Raw genomic sequence first — 23,082 nt, forward strand, 5'->3', positions numbered from 1 at the left:
TATGGTCCATACTAATGTTCACACTTTAAAAAAATAATGCAATCAATTAACATATAGCATATTTTAGTTTCAGAGGTAAAGTTTGTGATTCATCATTTGCATATAATACCTTGTGCTCATTTCATCGAGTTTCCTCCTTAATACCCATCAACCAGTTACACAAACCCCCCACTCACCTCTACTCCAAGAACCGTCAATTTGTTCCTATACTTAAGAATCTCTTATGGATTGTTTCCTTCTCTGATTTTGCCTTATTTTCTTTTTACCTCTTATATCAGTAACTTGAGTCTACTCTCTTACATCATTTCAGTTTAGGTTAACTTTTGTCAACTTTGTTAATGTTCTCAACAAACTGGATTTTCGTTTCATTGATTTTCTTTCTTGTATTACTAATCTACACTTTCTTTTTTTTCACATTCATTCTTTTTTTTTCTTTTTTTAAAAAATTTTTTCAATTTATTTATTTTCAGAAAAACAGTATTCATTATTTTTTCACCACACCCAATGCTCCATGCAATACATGCCAACTATAATATCCACCACCTGGTACCCCAACCTCCCACACCCCCACCACTTCAAACCTCTCAGATTGTTTTTCAGAGTCCATAGTCTTTTATGATTCACATCCCTTTCCAATTTACCCCAACTCCTTTCTCCTCTCTAACACCCCTAGTCCTCCATGATATGTGTTATGCTCCACAAATAAGTGAAACCATATGATAATTGACTCTCTCTTCTTGACTGATTTCACTCAGCATAATCTCTTCCAGTCCCGTCCATGATGCTACAAAAGTTGGGTGTTCATCCTTTCTGATGGAGGCATAATACTCCATAGTGTATATGGACCACATATTCCTTATCCATTCGTCCGTTGAAGGGCATCTTGGTTCTTTCCATAGTTTGGTGACAGTGGCCATTGCTGCTATAAACGTTGGGGTACAGATGGCCCTTCTTTTCACAACATCTGTATCTTTGGGGTAAATACCCAGGAGTGCAATTGCAGGGTCAAAGAGAAGTTCTATTTTTAATTTCTTGAGGAATCTCCACACTATTCTCCAAAGAGGCTTCACCAACTTGCATTCCCACCAACAGTGTAAGAGGGTTCCCCTTTCTCCACATCCTCTCCAACACATGTTGTTTCCTGTTTTGTTAATTTTGGCCATTCTAACTGGTGTAAGGTGATATCTCAATGTGGTTTTAATTTGAATCTCCCTGAGGGCTAAAGATGATGAACATTTTTTCATGTGTCTGATAGCCATTTATTAGTCTTTATTGGAGAAGTGTCTGTCTATATCTTCTGCCCATTTTTTGATATGATTGTCTGTTTTGTGTGTGTTAAGTTTGAGGAGTTCATTATAGATCCTGGTTATCAACCTTTTGTCTGTACTGTCATTTGCAAATATCTTCTCCCATTCTGTGGGTTGCCTCTTTGTTTTCTTGACTGTTTCTTATTCTGTGCAGAAGCTTTTGATTTTGATGAAGTCCCAAAAGTTTATTTTCACTTTTGTTTCCTTTGTCTTTGGAGACATATCTTGAAAGAAGTTGCTGTGGCTGATATCGAAGAGATTACTGCCTATGTTCTCCTCTAGGATTCTGATGGATTCCTGTCTCACATTGAGGTCTTTTATCCATTTTGAATTTATCTTGCTGTACAGTGTAAGAGAATGGTTGAGTTTCATTCTCCTACATATACCTGCCCAGGTTTCCCCGCATCATTTGTTGAAGATACTGTCTCTTTTCCATTGTATTTTTCCCGTTTTTTTTTTTTTTTTGAAGATTAATTGACCATATAGTTGAGGGTCCATATCTGGACTCTCTAATCTGTTCCACTGGTCTATGTGTCTGTTTTTATGCCAGTACCATGCTGTCTTGGTGATCACAGCTTTGTAGTAAAGCTTGAAGTCAGGTAACGTGATGCCACCAGTTTTATTTTCGTTTTTTTTCTACATTTCCTTAGTGATTCGGGGTCTCTTCTGATTCCATACAAATTTTTGGATTATTTGCTCCAGCTCTTTGAAGAATACTGGTGGGATTTTGGTCGGAATGGCATTAAAGTATAGATTTCTCTAGGCAGTATAGACATTTTAACAATGTTTATTCTTCTGATCCAAGTGTATGGAATGGTTCCATCTTTTTGTATCTTCTTCAATTTCTTTCATGAGTGTTCTGTAGTTCCTTGAGTACAGATCCTTTACCTCTTTGGTTAGGTTTATTCCCAGGTATCTTATGGTTCTTCATGCTATAGTAAATGGAATTAATTCTCTAATTTCCTAAATATTCTTTATCCATTTCTCTGTTGAAGGGCATCCTTGCTCTTCCCAGTTTGGCTATTGTGCACTTTGCTGCTATAAGCATTGTGGTGCATGAGTTCCTTCTTTTCACTACATGTGTATCTTTGGGGTAAATACCCAGTAGTGCAATGCAGGATCATAAAGTAGCTTTTTTTTTTTTTAAACTCTTTGAGGTTCCCATTTTCCAAAGTGGCTGTTTTCCAAAGTGGCTGCACCAATTTGCATTCCCATCAATGGTGCAAGATTGTTCCCATTTCTCCACAACTTCTTCAACATTCATTGGTTTTTGCCTTGTTAATTTTTGCTATTCTTACTAGTGTAAGGTGGTATCTCAATGTGGTTTTGATTTGTATATCCCTGATGGCTAATGATGATGAATATTTTTTTTCAGGTGTCTGTTAGCCATTTGTATGTCTTCTTTGGAGAACTGTCTGTTCATGTCTTCTGCCCATTTTTAAAAACATGATTATCTGTTATTTGGGTGTTGAGTTTGAGAAGTTCTTTCTCGATCTTGGATATTAGCCCTTATCTGTAGTGTCATTTGAAAATATTGTCTCCCATTCTGTGGGTTGCTTCTTTGGTTGTTGACTGTCTCCTTTGTTGTGCAGAAGATTTTGTTCTTGATGAAGTCCCAAAAGTTCATATTCACTTTTGTTTCCTTTGCCTTTGGAGACGTGTCCTGAAAGAATTTGCTGTAGCCAATGTCAAAGAGGTTACTGCCTATGTTCTCCTCTAGGATTTTGATGAATTCCTGTCCTTCATTGAGGTTTTTCATGAATTTCGAGTTTATCTTTGTGTATGGTGTAAGAGAAGTTCAAATTTCATTCTACATATAGCAGTCCAATTTTCCCAGCACCATTTATTGAAGAGACTGTCTTTTTCCATTGAATATTTTTTCCTGTTTTGTTGAAGATTAGTTTACCATAGAATTGAGGGTCCATATATGGCTCTCTATTATTTTCCATTCATCTATGTGTCTGTTTTGTCCTAGTACCACGCTGTCTTGGTGATCACAGCTTTGTAATATAGCTTAAAGTCAGGCAATGTGATGTCCCAGCTTTGTTTCCTTTTTCAACTTTTCCTTTGGTATTTGGGGTATTTTCTGGTTCCATAGAAATTTTAGGATTGTTTCTTCCAGCACTTAGAATAAAGGCTGATTTTATTTTGATCAGTATAGATATTTTGAAAGTATAAATTGCTCTGGTCTAATATAAATTTTGACAGTGTTTATTCCTCTGATCCATGAGCATGGAATATTTTTGTGTCTTCTTCAATTTCTTTCATGAGTGTTCTGTAGTTCCTAGGGTATAGATCCTTTATATCTTTGGCTTGGTTTATTCCAAGGTATCTTATCATTCTTAGTGCTATAGTAAATAGTAAATAAAACTGATTCTCTAATTTTCCTTTCTGTATTTTTATTGTTAGTGTATAAGAAAGCAACGGATTTTTTGTACATTGACTTTGTATCCTGCCACATTACTCAATTACTGTATGAGTTCTAGTAGTTTAGCGGTGCAATCATTTGGGTTTTCTATATGAAGTATCATGTCATATGTGAAGGGAGAGAGTTTTGCTTCTTCTTTGCCTATTTGAATAACTTTTATTTCTTTTTGTTGTCTAATTTCTGTTTCTAGGACCTGTAGTACTATGTAGAATAATAGTGGCAAGAGTGGGGATCCTTGTCGTGTTCCTGATCCCCAAACCAGACAAAGACCTTTTCAAAAAGGAGAATTTCAGACCAATATCTTTGATGAATATGAATGCCAAGATTCTCAACAAGATCCTAGCTAATAAGATTGAACATTAAAATGATTATCCACCACTGCAAGGTGGGATTTACCCGTGTGATGCAAGCTTGGTTTAACAGTTGCAAATCAATCAATGTGATAGGACAAATTAGTAGCAAAAGAGTGTAGAACTATATTGTCCTCTCAACTGATGCAGAGAAATAATTTGACAAAATACAGCATCCCTTCATGATTAAAACTTTTTAGAGTATTGGAATAGAGGAAATATTCTTCAATTTCATGAAATCCCTCTATGAAAAACCCACAGCAAATATTCTCAATGGGGAAAAGCTCAGAGCCTTTCCCTTAAGATCATGACTTTTGGTTTCATCTCAGGTCATGACCTTGTGGTGGTGAGGTCAAGAGCTGCATGGGACTCCAAGCTCAGTGTTGAGTCTGCTTGAGATTTTCTCCCTCTCCCTCTGCTCCTTTTGATCTGTTCTTTCTCTCTTAAACAAACAAACAAACAAACAAATCTTTAAATAAGACATTCCATTTATTCAAATATCTCTTTCCATGTAGACGCCACTGGTAAATATGTGTTTGATAATCAGGTCTGTCAGTGACTACTGTAAACAATGAGACTTACAGACTGAGCAGAGAGCAGGAATCTAGCTAGGAGAATAAAACCCATGAATTGTTATAAAACACATTATTATGCTTATGAGGAAGAGCAGTGAATGTAGGGATATACAAAAATGACAGACCCAAATTGAAAAACTGTGGTCTCAGATTTATAACAGCATGCCATAATGTAATGTAACATAATGTAATATAACATAATGTAATGTAACGTAATGTAACGTAACAACACAACAACAGTAAATAAATGGCCTAGTGGCCAAATGGAATTTTTTCCATCATGGTGGTTAACACGTGACTATTCTTTTAGTCAAACTAAAAACATATTTGTGCAGTGATTTTTGCCTTTAGGAAGAAATGAATCTTAGGAAATTCAAGCAGTTCCATGAGATAAATGGGTATTTCTAATTTTTTCATATTAAAGGTTGCACTTCTTGGCATTCTCCCAAAGGATACAAACATAATGATTTGATGGGACAGCAACACCCCATTGTTTATAGCAGCAATGTCCATAATAGCTAAACTTTGGAAAGAGCTCAAATGTCTATGGATATGGATAAAGATATTATATATATATATATATAAAATATCTTTATATTTATAAATATATATATTATATATTTGCATATATATTTATAAATATATATATATTTATATATTTTATATATTTGCAGTGATTTGGATGAAACTGTAGAGTATTTTGCTAAGTAAAATAAGTCAACCAGAGAATGACAAGTATCATATGATTTCATTCACATGTAGAATTTAAGAATATAAGAAACAAAACAGAACATCATAGGGAAAGGGAAGGAAAATAATATAAGATGAAATCAGAGAGAGAGAAAGAGAAACCATTGAGACTCTTAACTGTAGGAAACAAACTGAGAGTTGCTGGAGGGGATGTGGGTGGGGGGATGGGGTAACTGGGTGATGGGCATTAAGGAGGTCCTATGATGCAATGAGCACTGTGTGTTACATGCAACTGATGAATAACTGAACTCTAGCTCATTAATGATACACTCTTTGTTAGTTAATTAAATTTCAATAAAATAAAATTTCTAGGGGTTCTGATTTAGAGATGGTTAGAAGACATAAATAGACACTTCTCTAAATAAGGCATACAATGGCCAACAGACTCATGAGGAAATGCTTCACATCACTTCTCATCAGGGAAATACAAATCAAAAGCACAATGAGATTCCACCTTATGACAGTTAGAATGGCTAAAATTAACAGAGCAGTAAATAAATGTCAGTGAGAATGTGGAGAAGGGGAACTCTCTTCCACTGTTGGTGGGAATGTAAGCTGGTACAACTACTCTGGAAAACAATGTGGAGGTTCCTCAAGAAGTTGAAAATAGAGTTACCTCACAACCCAGTAATTGCACTACTGGGTATTTGCCAAAAAGACATAGATGCAGTGAAAAGATGGGGCACCTGAAACCCAATGTTCATAGAAGCAATATCTACAATAGCCAGACTGTGGGAGGGACCAAGTTGTCCTTCAATAGATGAATGTATAAATATGTAGGTCATATATACAATGTCATATTACTCAGCCATCAGAAAAGAGAATACCTGCCATGTATATCTTGTGTATGGAACTAAAGGGTATTATGCTAAGTGAAATATTCAGTAAGAGAAAGACAATTATCATGTGGTTTTACTCATATGTGGAATATAAGGAATGGCAGAGGATCATAGGGGAAGGAGGGAGAACTGAATGGGAAGAAATCAGAGTGGGAGACACTTTGAATGACTTTCAACTCCAGGAAACAAACTTAAGTTTGCAGAAAGGGAGGAAGGTAAGGGGATGGGATAACTGGGGGATGGGTATTAAGGAGGGCACATGATGTGATAAGCACTGGGTGGTATATTCAAGTAATGAATCATTGAACACTACACCAAAAACTAATGATGTACTATATGTTGGCTAATTGAACTAAAAACAATCAAAAAACAAACAAACAAATGAACAAAACAAAACCCTAAATTAAATTTAAAAACCCAAATTTTGGGAATAAATTAAGAAATAAAGGAAGAAAATAAAGTGAAAACAGTTGGATATCAGAGAATGGTAACTGTTTACTAAAATGCATAACTAAATTATACTTAGAAATTGAAAAAAATTAAAATTCTAAGAAATAACTGAAAGAAGCAAGTTCTACTTCCAGAATATGCTTTAAAAAATCATAACTTCCAACTCTAAGGCTTTGAGACCTGTAATTAAGGGAAATTCTTCAGTCCCAGGACAACTGGCCCTTTGATAGCTGTCATCCCAGAGAATCTCATCAGAACTCGTTTTATGTCTCTGTTCCTCAGGCTATAGATGAAAGGGTTCAGCATGGGTGTGACCACCGTGTACATCACTGAAGCCACTGCACTTGCATGGGAGCTCTGTGTAACAGCAGAGCTAAGGTACACTCCTAGGCCTGTACAATAAAATAAGGAAACAACTGAGAGGTGAGATGCACAGGTGGAAAATGCTTTGTACTTCCCCTCAGCTGATGAGATTCTATGTATACAGGAAACTATCTTAGAATAAGAGTAAAGGACCCCAGCCAAAGGAGCACCACCCAGAAGCATAGCTGCAAAATACATTACCACATTATTGAGAAAAGTGTCAGAACAAGCAAGTTGGATCATCTGATTGAGTTCACAGAAAAAGTGGGGGATTTCCAGCTCAGTACAGAAGGACAGCCGCAACACCATTGAAGTTTGTAAGAGGGAATGCAAGACACTCATGATCCAGGATGCCAGAACCAGCAATGCACAGAGCTGAGGATTCATGATGACTGTGTAGTGCAAGGGTTGGCAGATGGCCACAAACCTGTCATAGGCCATCACTGCCAGAAGATAGATGTCCAACCCTGAAAAGATTATGAAAAAGTACATCTGGGTGATGCAGCTTGCATAGGTTATGACTTGGCTCTGAGTCTGGATGTTCCACAGCATCTTTGGGACGGTGGTGGAGGTGAAACAGATGTCTGCAAAGGACAAGTTTATAAGGAAGAAGTACATGGGGGTGTGAAGGTGGGAGTCAGAGGCAATAACCAGGATGATGAGCAGATTCCCAAACACAGTGATCAGGTACATGGAGAGGAAAAGCCCAAATATGAGTGTTTGCAGCTCTGGTCCCTCTGAAAATCCAAGAAGAAGGAATTCTGACATCGTTGTATCATTGTTTGGTTGCATGTGGTTGCACTGACTTTTCAGGAAAAAGGAAAAGATGTCATTAATTTTCACATGAATAGCATTCCTCACATGCTTAAAATGCTACATTTTATATTTTGCAGTCAAGAAGTTAATTTCAGTATCTTGTTTAGGGATTGTCTTCCTTGAAGAGATTCCCTCCCATTCTATCTCTGATTAGGCTTTTTTTTTTTTCTCCTTTTCTCCATTCTCCACAGAGGTCATGCTTTCTACCGTTCTATTGAGAATATCTTTTGGGAAACCTGGGTGGCTGAGTTGGTTAAAGATCTGACTCTTGGTTTCAGCCGAAGTCATGATCTCAGTATTTTGAGATGGAGCCCTTCATCAGACTCTGCTTTTGGTATGGAGTCTTCTTGATGTTCTCTCTCTCCCTTGCTCTCTGTTCTCCCTCCATTCACACACACACTCTCTCTCTCAAAAAATTATCTTTCATGCATTCAAGGAGTTTGTATTGAGTGTCAAACATGTTCCTTGTGATGTTTGATCAATGAGTATATGATCCTTAAAATCAAAAGCCAGTATAATCCAGTGATGGAGAAGGAACAGAAAAAAATAAAAATATTAATAATATATGAGAGGCTATCATTGCTATAAAGAGAACAAGAGTAAGTATCAAAGAAAGAGAGGATATGAGTGTTATTTTGTAATTGGTGTTCAGTTAAGACCAGTAAATTAGGTGACATTTGAAGAAAGACCCTAAGTTAGTGAGAGCAGGATCCTTGGACAAGTCTGGGGAAGTGTGTGCTGGCAGAAGGAATGGCCTCTGTAGAGGCCCTGGGGATTATATTACCTTGAGCTACTCGAGTTCAAAAAAGGAAGTAAGTGTGGGAAGGGGAATGAGCAGGAGAGTGGTAAGAGATGGTGTCAGGCAATTTCAGAGATAGGTGACTTCACTGTAGTTAAACTCCAAGAAAAAGGAGTCAACAGTCCAAAGTGCATACTTCTTGTATTTTATAATCTACTTGCAGAGGTGTCCTGTAAATTGAAATGCAATCCCTCCCACATACCATCTGATCATTGAATTCTGACCTCTCTATTATGAGTCACCTTGGAATATGTTAAATTGTGAACCTGAGCTCTGTGGTCTCTTCTCACTCCACAAGATGCATACTCATGTGTGTGTGTGTGCGTGCGTGCACACACACACAAACAAACACACCCCAATTCATTGTCCCCTGGTCTGTGTTCTTACTATGACTCCTCACTCCTAACCCCAATGATGAAGTTGGAATGGCTGTAACTTAGGCTGGCCAGATCAATTATCATTCCTCTAAACAATGAAAATGCTACCCAACATTCCAGTTATTAAGTTTCACATGGATAAATAAAATTGACAAATCAGACTGGCATGCTCATTTTCTGTCCTGTATTTTTAAGGAAACACAAAGAACCTCTCAAAAAGCAGATAAAGGGAGAGAGAGAGAGAGAGAGAGAGAGAGAGAGAGAGAGAGAGAGGATCTAAAGAGGGAAATCAAACAGAAATGACAAAAAGATCAAATGGTTCAGGTGGTCCCTGAAACCTTAGAGACCAAGAGGAAGAAACCACCCTTTGTTCTGACAACATTCTAACTCTCGTTATTTCCCTGATGCCCCTCAAAATAATAGAAGGACAAAATTAAATCCATCCCAAAGACAAAGGTAGTGGTATCTTCATGGTGTCATTAAGCTTACAGAACGAATGAACCTAGAGAAGAGTGTGCTAAGGGGAGAAACAAGCACTTCAGCAGAGGAAACAGGCCAAGTACAGCATGGTTGGTCACAGTAGGATGAACTGTGTGGAGACTTGTTTCTCTGCACCTGTCACATGTTTGTTTGACTGATTGGGTTGGGATCTATGAGGGGGTGGGGAAAGTCCCTCTCCTTTCCTTATGTGACATACTTTCTTGGTTTTTCCTTGGCTTTGCATTCTGATCTTTTTTTGACAATCACACACTCTGATCCTTTTCTGGACACACTCTGATCCTTTTCTGGTCTTTGCACAACACCTAAGGCCAATTCAGACCTCACTCTAGCAAGTTCAGCACATGTCATGATAATCTGTCCTGTTTCTAAATGAAGGTCTTCATAAGATTCATGCCCGAGGGTTTCATATGACACGCACTTATGCCATTATACTATAACTTCACTATCATTTTGCGAGAACAAAAGGAGCAGGGCCTTGATAGACAATGCTTAGTATAAGTTTTCAAAATGGGATGTGGAGTATGCACACATATGGAAATAAATTTGAGAAAATGAGAAGTTCTGACCTAAAAGCACCGGCAGTGACACCGAAGACAGTTATGTAGAGTGGTTTCATGAAACAGTGTTAGACAAAACTGAATGGAGCATTAAAATGAACTAAGATAAGATGTGCAATAGTAGTAACTGAAAAATATCAACATGGGTCAGCAATTTACTTAGAAAAGACCTTGGTGTAAGAATATAGCATAGAAATTCCCTAGAACTCTCTGACCTGAGCAGATGCTTTGTTCATATTTGTTCATTGAATAAGGAATTAGGTTTCAGATCACTATGGACATTTCATATATGTCAAGGTTTTATTTCAATTTATTTGGTAAAGGTTGTTCCATACAAGATGGCACACATGTGATGCATCTGGAAGAAAATAAATTTGTTCTTAATTTCTCATATCTTAAATAATTCAGAGGGCTTACAGACCTCTATGTAAATGGGAAATGCTCATTCAGGTGAAGGTGTAAAATACTATAGATACAAGTTATAGGTTAACAAAACCATTTTTGTTGCAATTAATGTAATTAATTGTAATTAATTCTGTAATCAATTACAATTAATTACATTAATTAATCTTCTGATTAATTAATTAGAAGATAGACATATTTAACTATATAAAATTTAAAACTTTTAATGGAAAGTATATCCAACCAAATGTCAATGAAGGGTTAGTTCTAGGGAAGATGCCAGAACATTAGGGGACCCTTGTTTCATCTAGTCCCTTGAATTCAGCTAGGTATCTATTAAATCATATTGAACACCTGTGAACTCAATCTGAGATACAAGAAAAGAATTTCTCTAATTCTACAAATAGAAAAGTGACCACTTTTTGCAAGACAGGAGGTATGGAGAAATGAAGAGATGCATTTGAAGGTAAACTGTGGGGAAAGGGAGCCTTCATAAGCTGGCTACTGGAAAGTGATATAGCAGTGGAGTGCAAAATTGGAACTTTTAGAAGTCTGCTCCTAGAGGGATATCCTTGCCTGGAAGGTGCTTAAGTGGTGAAGCAGGGTAGAATCTCAAGTGGGACAATGTGGTCTCAGAATCTATAGGCTTCCAGAAAGAGTGGGGGTGACTGAGTGAGACAGAGTTCCCAAGCATTGAAGTGGGGAAGCCAGCTACAGTCAGCAAGCCCAGGAATGGGCTTTCAGCTCAGTGTTGCCATAAACCAGGAAGCACAGTAGAATTGGGCAACCACTGTCTGAGAAGGGGCCCAGTAAGCAGCAGAGCTGGGGTGAGTTCCTTCTCCTTCCCCCAGGAGGAGTGACACAGGTGCACACTATGGGAGTCTGCAAGGTTTTGAGACTTGAAATGGGGTTGCATGACTGAGATAGAAATGCAGATCACAGTCTGGGTGAAGACTGTGTGGATGGAAACCAGGGAGTGTGGATGGAAACCAGGGAGACAAAAATGATTGACTGCTTTTCTCTGAGGGCACACTGAAGAGTAGGAATTGAAACCTTTTAGTCCTGGGGCAGGAGAGTGGGGTGCTACCATTTTTATTTTCATCCTCTAAAACCATGTGGGAAATCCTTCAGGTAAGAAAAAAAAAAAAGAAAAAAAGAAAAAATGCCATATAGAGCAACCTGGAGCCATTTTACACTGAGTCTGGCCTCTTGGCAAAGGTATTACAACTGGACTGGGCAAAGACATCTGAGAATCAGTGCAACATCTCCCCCAGAAGACCAGCAGGAACATCAAGCTTATACCGATTCTACAGATCACACAGAACTGAACATTTCCCCAGTGCTAGGGAAAATACTGTGTAGAATTTGAGGTTTTTCCTTATGGTTCTTTAGTCTTTCAGTTTAAAATTTCCTCTTTTTTTCATTTTTTCCATTTTAAATCATTTCTTATTTTATCAATTTTTAAAAAGACTTTTAATTTTTTATTTGACATTTACATTTAATATATTCTTCATTGTATTCAGTGTATCCATTAATTGTATCCATTCACTGGGGTTGCTGGGGCTGTGGTTGGTATTTCTGTATTTTGTCTCTCATTCATCTATTGTTTCTGGATAAAATGACCAGAAGTAAAAATTCCCAGAAAAAAAGAAGAAGAGACAGTACTAACTGCATGAGACTTAATAAATATGGATATTAATAAAACGTCAGAGCTAAAATTCAGGATGACAGTTATTAAGATACTAGTGGGCTTGAAAAAACCATAGAGGATACTAGGGAATATGTTTCTGGAGAAAAAAGAACTAAAATATAATTAGTTCGAATTCAAAAAAGTTATTAATGAGATGCAATGAAAATGGAGGCTCTTATTGCCAGCATAAATGAGGCAGAAGAAAGAAACAGTGATACAGAAGATAAAATTGTGTAGAATAAAGAAACTGAGAAAAAGACAAACAACTACTAGATCACGAGGAGGGGATTTGAAAGATCAACAATTCCATAAAGTGAAACAATATTAGAATAACTGAGGTCCCACAGAAAAGGAAAGAGAGAGAGAGAGGGGCAGAAGGGATATTTGAGCAAATTATATCTGAGAATTTCCCTAATCTGGGGAAGGAAACAGCCATTCAAGTCCAGGAGGCAAAGAGAATCCTCCTCAAAATCAAGAAAAATAAATCAACACCTTGACATACAATAGTGAAGCTTGCAAATTTCAGAGACAAAGGAAAAAAAAATGCTGAAAACAGCTCATCTAACAGAGAGATCTGGCAGGGCAGAAAGGACTGGCATGATATATTCAATGTGCTAAACTGGGAAAATATGCAGTCAATAATACTTAATCCAGCAAGGTTGTTATTCAGAAAAGAATGAGAGATATAGAGCTTTCAGGACAAACAGAAACTAGAGGATTTGTGGTCACTAAACCAGACCTGGAAGAAATATTAAAGAGGATTCTTTAAGCAAAGAGAGAAACCCAAAGTAACAAAGACCAGATAGGGACAAAGACAGTCTCCAGAAACAGTGACTTTATGGGTAATACAATGGAATATCTTTCTTTTCTTTAATCTCTAAATTTTAAAAATTTTATTTATTTTTACATTTCTTTACAGTATTCCAAAATTTTTATCTTTCAATAATTACTCTGAATATAGGTGAGCTAAATGCTCCAATCAAAAGACACAGGGTATCAATTTGGATAAAAGAACAAGACCACTACTAGGTATTTACCCCAAAGATACAGATGGAGTGAAAAGAAGTGCCATCTGTACCTCAATGTTTATAGCAGCAATGGCCACAGTCGCCAAACTGTGGAGAGAATCAAGATGCCCTTCAATGGACGAATGGATAAGGAAGATGTGGTGCATATACACTATGGAGTATTATGCCTCCATAAGAAAGGAAGAATACCCAACTTTTGTAGTAACATGTACGGGACTGGAAGAGATTATGCTGAGTGAAATAAATCAAGCAGAGAGTGTGAATTATTATATGGTTTCACTTATTTGTGGAGCATAACAAATAGCATGGAGGACAAGGGGAGTTAGAGAGGAGAAGGGAGTTGAGGGAAATTGGAAGGGGAGGTAAACCATGAAAGACTATGGACTCTGAAAAACAATCTGAGGGTTTTGAAGGGGTGGGGGGTGGGAGGTTGTGGGAAGCAGGTGGTGGGTATTAAAGAGGGCATGGATTGCATGGAGCACTGGGTGTGGTGCAAAAACAATGAATACTATTACACTGAAAAGAAATTTAAAAAAATTGTATACCCCTATAAGTCAGTGACTATCTTAAGCAGATACTAGATGCTCATTGGCGAAAGATGGTCTATAGCTATTTTTTTTCAGGAAGGAATTTGAACAAAATAATGTCTGAGACACTGCTTTTGTTTAGTGGTGCTCTTATTTCAGGAATAAACTTAAACAGAACATGCCAAAAAAAAAAAAATCCATCAAAATCTTAGAGAAGAACTCAGGCAGAAGCCTCCTTCACCTCCTCTGTGGCAACTTCTTTCTAGACATATCTCCAAAGACAAGGAAAACAAAAGCAAAAATGAACTACCAGGACTTCATCAAGATAAATAGCTTTTGCACAGCAAAGAAAACAGTCACCAAAACCAAAAGACAACCTACGGAATAGGAGATGATACCTGCAATTGTCTTATCAGATAAAGGGCTAGTATCCAAGATTTATTTTTTTAAAGATTTTATTTATTTATTTAACAGACGGAGATCACAAGTAGGCAGAGAGGCAGGTGGGGGGGGGGGAGCAGTTTCCCTGCTGAGCAGAGAGCCTGATGCAGGGCTCAATCCCACCACGCTGGTATCATGACCTAAGCCAAAGGCAGAGACATTAACCCATTGAGCCACCCAGGTGACCCTGTATCCAAGATTTATAAAGAACTTATGAAACTCAACACCAAAAAAAAAAAAAATATCAAGCCAAGAAATGGGCAGAAGACATTAACAGGCATTGTTCCAAAGAAGACATCCATATGGCCAACAGACACATTAAAAAAATTCTCAACATCACTCAGCATTAGGGAAGTACAAATCAAAACCAAAATGAAGTACCACCTTACACCTTTCAGAATGGCTCATATTAACAAGTCAGGAAACAATAAATGTTGGCAAGAATGAAGAGAAAGGGGAACCCTCTTACACTGTTGGTAGGAAAGCAAACTAGAACAGCCACTCTGGAAAACAGTATGGAGTTTCCTCAAGAAACTAAAAAATAGAGCTATCTTATTACCCAACAATTATACTACTAAGCATTTACCCCAAAGATACAGATGTAGTGATCCAAAGGAGCAACTGTACACCAATGTTTATAGCAACAATGTTCACAATAGTTGAACTATGGAAAGAGCCCAGATGTCTATTGACAGATGAATGTATGAAGAAGATGTATTTATATACAATGGTATATTATTCAGCCATCAAAAAGAATGAAGTCTTACCATTTACCTTGACTTGGATGGAACTCGGGGGGATGTTATGCTGACTGAAATAATTCATTCAGAGAAAGACAATTATCATATGTCTCACTTATATGTGCAAGATAAGAAATAATGCAATGGATCATAGGGGAATGGAGTGAAAACTGAATGGGAAGAAATCAAAGAGAGAGAGAGAGAGAAACCATGAGAGGCCCTTAACTATAGGAAACAACTTGAGGGTTTTTGGAGGGATGGTCGGTGGTGGGATCGGGTAACTGGGTGAGGGGCATTAGGGAGGGTATGTGCTGTGAGGAGCACTGAGTGTTACATGCAAGTGATTGATAATTAAATTCTACATCTGAAACTGATGATGTCTTATATGTTGGTCAATTGAATTTAAGTAAAATGAAAACAAAAATAAGTCAATGAGCAGTCATGCCACAGGCTGCAGTATAGGCTGAGTTTATGGGCAGATAATAATGATAAGCATCTAAAAATGAACCTGGTAATAAAATATATAAATATCTGCTCAAGTTTAAAAATGATAAGAAAACAACAATAAATCTCTTGCACATCCATCAGCCTGTGAGACAATTTAAAGATTTTGGATTCTATGGTTTGTCTCCCTCCCAATCCCATCTTGTTTCATTTATTCTTCTACCCACTTAAGCCTCCATGTTGCATCACCACTTCCTCAGAAGTGTGTAAACCTGGTGATTCACAGACCTGGGGATAAAAATATATGTATATAAAAAATATATGTTTATAAAAAATAAAAAAAAAAATAAAAAAAAAACTGTCACTCTGTGATGTCTAACAGATATAAAGCAAATAAACAAATTTCAAAGTAAAAAAAAAAAAAAAAAAAAAAAAAAAAGATTTTGGATTCTACTTGGTTAGGAATTTTTCAACACGTAGCAAAAGAAGATTCTCTAATTTTGCTGGCAGAAAAGTGAACTGTTTCTATGCTGGGAAAAAAACCCCAAAGACAGCTATAAATATGAAAATACAGATATTCTTTAGTTCAGTGATTTTCAATCTTGGCACAATTGACATTGTGGTCCAGACCATTTTCTGTGTTATCATGTGTCCTAGGCTTTGTGAGATGTTAGAGAATCCCTGGCTTCTTCTGTCACCTCCCATATGACTCCAAATTGCTCAGTATTCCCCTGGGGAACATTATTTCCTTCAGCAGAAAAACAGAGTTTTAACATAACAATCTTAAAATATTTTTGCAGAATTGTTGAATGTAGTTAGAAAGAATAGAAAAAGCTTTCAAAGTGTGAATAGCATAGCCACATTGTGAAATGTTATGCTGACCCTGAAATAAAGAATCAGCATTTCCCTAGTTGATTGGAGGTGAGTCCATGAGGTATTATTGAATAAGAAGGAAGAATGGACACAGGTGGGAAAAAAGACTGCCCTAAAACTTAAAAGAACATTTATGATGACACAGGTACTACTCATCCATTTGTTTGTTGTATATATGTGTATGTGTGCATCATATAGGACCAAAAGTTTTAAAAAAAACACAAAGAATTTAAGAATAAAGATATTCAGGAGGAAAAAAAATAGGTCAAATATAGTGGCTTCAAAACAACTGTATGAGACAAAACTGCATGAAAATCTAAAACTAAGTGATATAAAGACATAAAATAATAATTGAGTGTTGTCAAGATGGGTCGCTTGTCCAGATTAAACTTCTGAAGACTTAAAAATAAAAGAATATTATGGAATTAACTTTATGACTGGAGAGGAAGTAGTATCAAAGTTATAACTTTTTTCTTATATAAAGATATATATGTTCAAATATGCTTATGTAAGGTAAAGGCAGTATTCAGTCAAATGTAAAGAAGAGAAGATGGTCAAAGATTATGCGACTTTTAGAGATTTGAAGGGACACCTGCACCCCAATGTTTATAGCAGCAATGTTCACAATAACCAGAATAAAGAAAGAGTGCAGAATTCCATCGACCAATGAATGGATAAAGAAGATACGGTGTATATATAGAACGGACTATTACTCAGCTATCAAATAGAATGAAGTCTTCTAATTTGCAATGATGTGGATGGAACTAGAGGGTATTATGCTCAGTGAAATAAGTTAGTGAGAGAAAGACAAATACCATATGATTTCATTCATATGTGGAATGTAAAAAGCAATACTGATGAATATAGCAGAAGGGAAGGAAAAATAAAATAAGATGAAAACAGAGAGGGAAGAAAATCATGAAACTCTTAACTCTGGGGAACAAACTGAATGTTCCTGGAGGGGAAGAAGGTGGGGGATGGGTTAACTGAGTGAGCAACATTAAGGAGGGCACTTGAAGTAATGAGTGCTGCTTGTTGTATGCAACTGATGAGTTAATAAATTCTACCTATGAAACTAATAATACAATATATGTTAATTAAATTGAATTTAAGTAATTTTTTTCTAAAAAGATGCAAGTTTCAGAAATAGATCTCATCACAAAGAGCCAAAAGGAAGCATGGGAAATAAGAGAAGTGTAAAAATAAGTGGAAAATATGTATAGGGGTGATTTATTAGCACTCAATGTACAAAATATTATTTTTTAATTTTTTATTTATTTTTTGAAATTTCTTTGCAGTGTTCCAGAATTCACTGTTTATGAACCACACCCAGTTCTCCATGCAATACATGCCTTCCATTATACTCACCACCAGGATCATCCAACTTACCACCCTCTAACCCTCCAAAACCCTCAGTTTGTTTCTCAGAGTCCACAGTGTCTCATGGTTCATCTCCCCATCCAATTTCCAACTAACTTCTCCTCTCATTTACTTTTTAATCTTGTTTATCTCAAGGGTGGGCAAGTGAAGAATATTAGTGACAGCTCAACTTTTCAGTAGGATAATAAAATTAAAAAATCTAACATAGAGAACAGCATATTACTGAGTGACAGACTTGGGTCCATATGGATAGTAAACACAACCCCCCACATTTATATCTATAGATAAGAAAATAGAACTCATTGCAAACAACAAAGCTGGTAAAACAAAAAACAAAGCCCTCCTTCAATTCCTTGTTTGAAAGAAGGCAATAAAACACGGGAATAAAATTCCCTGACCCCACTGTACAAATTCAAAGACCTGGTAGAGACAATGTACAATACACAAAACCAATGAATAACTAATCCACAAATATGTTCTGCTCCCTGGGTAATGAAATCATTGCAAAACAAAGCTTCTTCCGGTAGTTTATACTTGTCAGATATTTGTTTTCATATGATAACCCAGAGTAAAAGGGGATGCTGTGAAAATGTATGGTTCATGAATTACCACTGCAAGGTCCTACCTGCAAGCAATCAGTGTAGGTCTTTCTCATCAATATAGAAACAGAGTCCAATATGCCTCATTTTAAAGATGAAATAGAAATGCCCTTGTGGTTTTGATTTGTATTTCCCTGATGCCGAGTGATATGGAGCACTTTTTCATGTGTCTGTTCGCCATCTGGATGTCTTCTTTGCAGAAATGTCTGTTCATGTCTTCTGCCCATTTCTTGATTGGATTATTTGTTCTTTGGGTGTTGAGTTTGCTAAGTTCTTTATAGATTCTGGACACTAGTCCTTTATCTGATATGTCGTTTGCAAATATCTTCTCCCATTCTGTCAGTTGTCTTTTGATTTTGTTAACTGTTTCCTTTGCTGTGCAAAAGCTTTTGATCTTGATGAAATCCCAATAGTTCATTTTTTCCCTTGCTTCCCTTGCCTTTTGCGTTGTTCCTAGGAAGATGTTGCTGCGGCAGAGGTCGAAGAGGTTGCTGCCCGTGTTCTCCTCAAGGATTTTGATGGATTCCTTTCGTACATTGAGGTCCTTCATCCATTTTGAGTCTATTTTTGTGTGTGGTGTAAGGAAATGGTCCAATTTCATTTTTCTGCATGTGGCTGTCCAATTTTCCCAGCACCATTTATTGAAGAGGCTGTCTTTTTTCCATTGGACATTCTTTCCTGCTTTGTCGAAGATTAGTTGACCATAGATTTGAGGGTCTATTTCTGGGCTCTCTATTCTGTTCCATTGATCTATGTGTCTGTTTTTGTGCCAGTACCATGCTGTCTTGATGATGACAGCTCCTCACACCAGTCAGAATGGCTAAAATCAACAAGTCAGGAAATGACAGATGCTGGCGAGGATGCGGAGAAAGGGGAACCCTCCTACACTGTTGGTGGGAATGCAAGCTGGTGCAGCCACTCTGGAAAAAGGCATGGAGGTTCCTCAAAATGTTGAAAATAGAACTGCCCTATGACCCAGCAATTGCACTATTGGGTATTTACCCTAAAGATACAAATGTAGTGGTCCAAAGGGACACATGCACCCGAATGTTTATAGCAGCAATGTCCACAATAGCCAAACTATGGAAAGAACCTAGATGTCCATCAACAGATGAATGGATCAAGAAGATGTGGTATATATACACAATGGAATACTATGCAGCCATCAAAAGAAATGAAATCTTGCCATTTGCAACAACATGGATGGAACTAGAGCGTATCATGCTTAGCGAAATAAGTCAAGCAGAGAAAGACAACTATCATATGATCTCCCTGATATGAGGAAGTGGTGATGCAACATGGAGGCTTAAGTGGGTAGAAGAAGAATAAATGAAACAAGATGGGATTGGGAGGGAGACAAACCATAAGTGACTCTTGATCTCACAAAACAAACTGAGGTTGCCGGGGGGAGGGGGTTTGGGAGAAGGGGGTGGGATTATGGACATTGGGGAGGGTATGTGATTTGGTGAGTGCTGTGAAGTGTGTAAGCCTGGTGATTCACAGACCTGTACTCCAGGGGATAAAAATATATGTTTATAAAAAATAAAAAATTAAAAAAAAAAAAAAAAGAAATGCCCTGACTTCACTGCACATCCCTCCATCTGTAGTATTTCTACTCTCTTTAAATAAAAAATTGGTTGGGTTCTATTTTTACTGGAACTACTTTATGCCTCCTGCCCCCTGACTTCATTGTCAACAATCACCCATGTGCTGCCGAGCTCAACGTTAATTTCTTTTTTAACAACCTCTATGAATCCATTAATAGGGTTGTCAGGCAAGCAAATGAACATAGGTTTCTAGGTTCTGGGTTAAGATTGTGAAGGTCAGCTGACTTCAGGTATGTGGACCTGGCTTGGACTGTCTTCTGAATATTTCCTGCAGTATCTGGTGGGCTCTTAGACTCACCTGAATGGGAACTCTGAAGGAGGAGTCTCTGGTTGGCAGTTGTAATTCCTCTTGGATGGAGATGTTGGTGACTAAACTCTGTCCCCACACAAGATGGCAGAAAAGAGGCTGCTGCCAATCTCCCAGCCAAGCTTAGAACTCCAGAAGAAACAACCAGGTCCTGTGCATCCCAAGGTGGCATAGGTAGAAGGCTGCCACACAGGGGGATATTTAGAGCTTCCTCTGTTTGTTCATGAGGCATGTCTACTTCTTCTCCAATCTCTAAGCACATGATTTCCATGTGGGGCACTGGTGTGGACACACAAAAAAGTTTTCCTGGAGATTGTGTGTTCCCAAAAGACCAGGTTATAACCAAGGGAATCCACATCTAATTACTCTTTCCTTGGGAACTGTGCTGCACCCAGAGTTCAGACCTCCTGACACCATATTCCAACCCTGACTTCAACTTTTCCCTGAATTCTAGGCCTGAGAAATCTGTCTGGGTTAGATCCCTTGGATCTCCAAAATGTTGTGGTGCAGACACTGCCCTGCCATCTAAGAATATTGCTGTTTTCCTTTTCAACAGTGAGAATTGTTTATTTAATATAAACCCTGAGCCACAACATATCTGAGAAACAAACTGAGGGTTTTGGAGGAGGTGGGGGGATGGGGAAACCTGGTAGTGAGTATTAAGGAGGGCACCTATTGCATGGAGCACTGAGTGTGGTGCATAAACAACGAATATTGGAACACTGAAAAAATAAAATAATTAAAAGAATAAAAATCATTTTATTTATAATGGAAATTCTTATTGAATTGTCATGGGATCTTTGTTGAAAATTGATTGGCTATAAGTGTACTGGTTTATTTCTGAATTCTCAATTATATTCCATTGATCTATATGTCTATCCTTATGCCAATACCATGTTTAATTCCTGCTGCTTTAAGTTTTGAAATCCAGAAATGCGAGTTTCAAATTGATATGGGTACTTAAAACTCTTCATAATTTCACATGAATTTGTATATAAATTTTTAAGTCAGTTTTTATATTTCTGTAAAAATGGCTATTGGCATTTTCATAGGAACTGCCTTAATCTGTAGATCATTTTGGCATTTTTGACATCTTCACAATATTAAATCATTCTACATGAAAAAAATAAAACAATACACTTATAAAAAGGAATTTTCAGTAGCAAGCTAAAGAAGGTCCTCCTAAATATGGGCCCTCCCACATTTTTAATCCCTAGTATGATTAACGTGTTGTTATAGCAAAGAAAGTTTAAGGTATAGATTGTACATGGTTGCTAATCAACTGCCATTAAGATAAAAAAATTAGAAATGATTGTACTGGTGGGACTAAGGTAATCACAATGAGCCTCCAAATGTTGATGAGGGAGACAAAAGAGTTGGTGTCAGAGAGACTTTGAAACTGTTGCCCTGCTGACTCTGAAGGTGGAGGAAGAGTCAGGAGCCCAGAAACACAGGAAGCCAGCAAGAGAGACTGGGCTTGGAAAGGAAACAGATTCTCCTTTGAACCTCCAGAAGGAGCTCAAACCTGCAGACATCTTGCTATTAGTCCAATGAGACTTCTTCCATGCTTCTGACTCCAGAACTGTAAAAGCATGTATTTTTTTTTGTCGGATCACCTTATTTTTTTAATTTATTTTTTATTTATTTTCAGCATAACAGTATTCATTATTTTTGCATCACACCGAGTGCTGTATGTATTTGTTTTAAGCAATTACTGTGGGGAATATTGTACAGAAGCAGGAAGAATCTGCTATGGACATGGTCATTAACATTATTGAAGGAAACTGAGTTTAAGTCTCTCAATTCACTCAGCAACTTCCCTTGGATAAGGGCAAATGCATTTTTTTTCTTTTCTCCCTTTTTAAAAATTATGTTCAGTTAGCCACTGTATAGTACATCATTAACTTTTGATATAATGTTCCATGATTCATTATATGCAGTTAATCCCGTGCTTATTACAAAACGTGCCTTCCATAAGAACCTACACTAATAGAAAAAAAAATCTATTTGGAGATATTCTGCCCCATCACATGGTAGAGCAAATTCCCTTGGCTTAAATGTGAGTGTGGTCTGACTATGAGGCCTTTGAGACAGTGACATGGGAAAGGAACTCATGATCAAAATTAAGGTCACCCATTGTAATTTATAATTTTGTGTCTATATATTTTTTAAGATTTTATTTATTTATTTATTTGACAGAGAAAGATCACAAGGAGACGGAGAGGCAGGCAGAGAGAGAGAGGGAAGCAGGCTGCTGAGCAGAGAGCCCGAAGTAGGGCTTGATCCCAGGATCCTAAGATCACAACCCGAGCTGAAGGGAGTTTAGTCCACTGAGCCACGCAGGAGCCCCTTGTGTCTTTATTTTTGAATTTTTTTTCATTTTTTTTTATTGATTCAACCATTCATTTTCCCACAACCACTTGAATGTTTTCTTTGGAGTAAAAAATTATTTTCCACGTATTTCATTCTATTCTTACAATAGTCATATAAAGTTTTGCTTGGTATTCCACACTGGTTTCAGAAATAAGGAAGGAGGCTCAGGTGTCTGGAAATTTTTTTTCAATTTTCTCTATTTTTTAAAAGATTTTAATCTTATTTTTTCAGTGTTTCAAGATTTATTGTTTAGGCACCACACCCAGTGCCCCATGCAATGTTTCCTCCTTAATACCCACCACTAGGCTCACCTAACCTTACCCCAAACCCTCCCCTCCAAAACCCTCGGTTTGTTTCCCAGAGTCCACAGCCTCTCATGGTTTATCTCCCCCAATTCACTTTTTCTTTCCTTCTCCTAATGTCCTCCATATCTCTTATTCTCCACAAGTAAGTGAAACCATATGATAATTGACTCTCTCTGCTTGACTTATTTCACTTAGCATAATCTCCTCTAGTCCCATCCACGTTGATACAAAAGTTGGGTATTCATCCTTTCTGG

The 23,082-nt window shown here is 37.3% G+C and overlaps 1 protein-coding gene across 1 annotated transcript; it reads right to left on the reverse strand.

Moving 5' to 3' along the window:
* Positions 1–6,885: 6,885 nt before the first annotated feature.
* On the reverse strand, positions 6,886–7,854 carry LOC131823112 (olfactory receptor-like protein OLF4). The gene has a single exon (XM_059159089.1). It carries the CDS (start codon positions 7,852–7,854, stop codon positions 6,886–6,888), a length of 969 nt encoding a protein of 322 aa, XP_059015072.1.
* Between the last annotated feature and the right edge of the window lie 15,228 nt (positions 7,855–23,082).

The sequence above is a fragment of the Mustela lutreola genome, chromosome 2, assembly GCF_030435805.1.
Source record: "Mustela lutreola isolate mMusLut2 chromosome 2, mMusLut2.pri, whole genome shotgun sequence".
Classification (NCBI taxonomy): Eukaryota; Metazoa; Chordata; class Mammalia; order Carnivora; family Mustelidae; genus Mustela; species Mustela lutreola.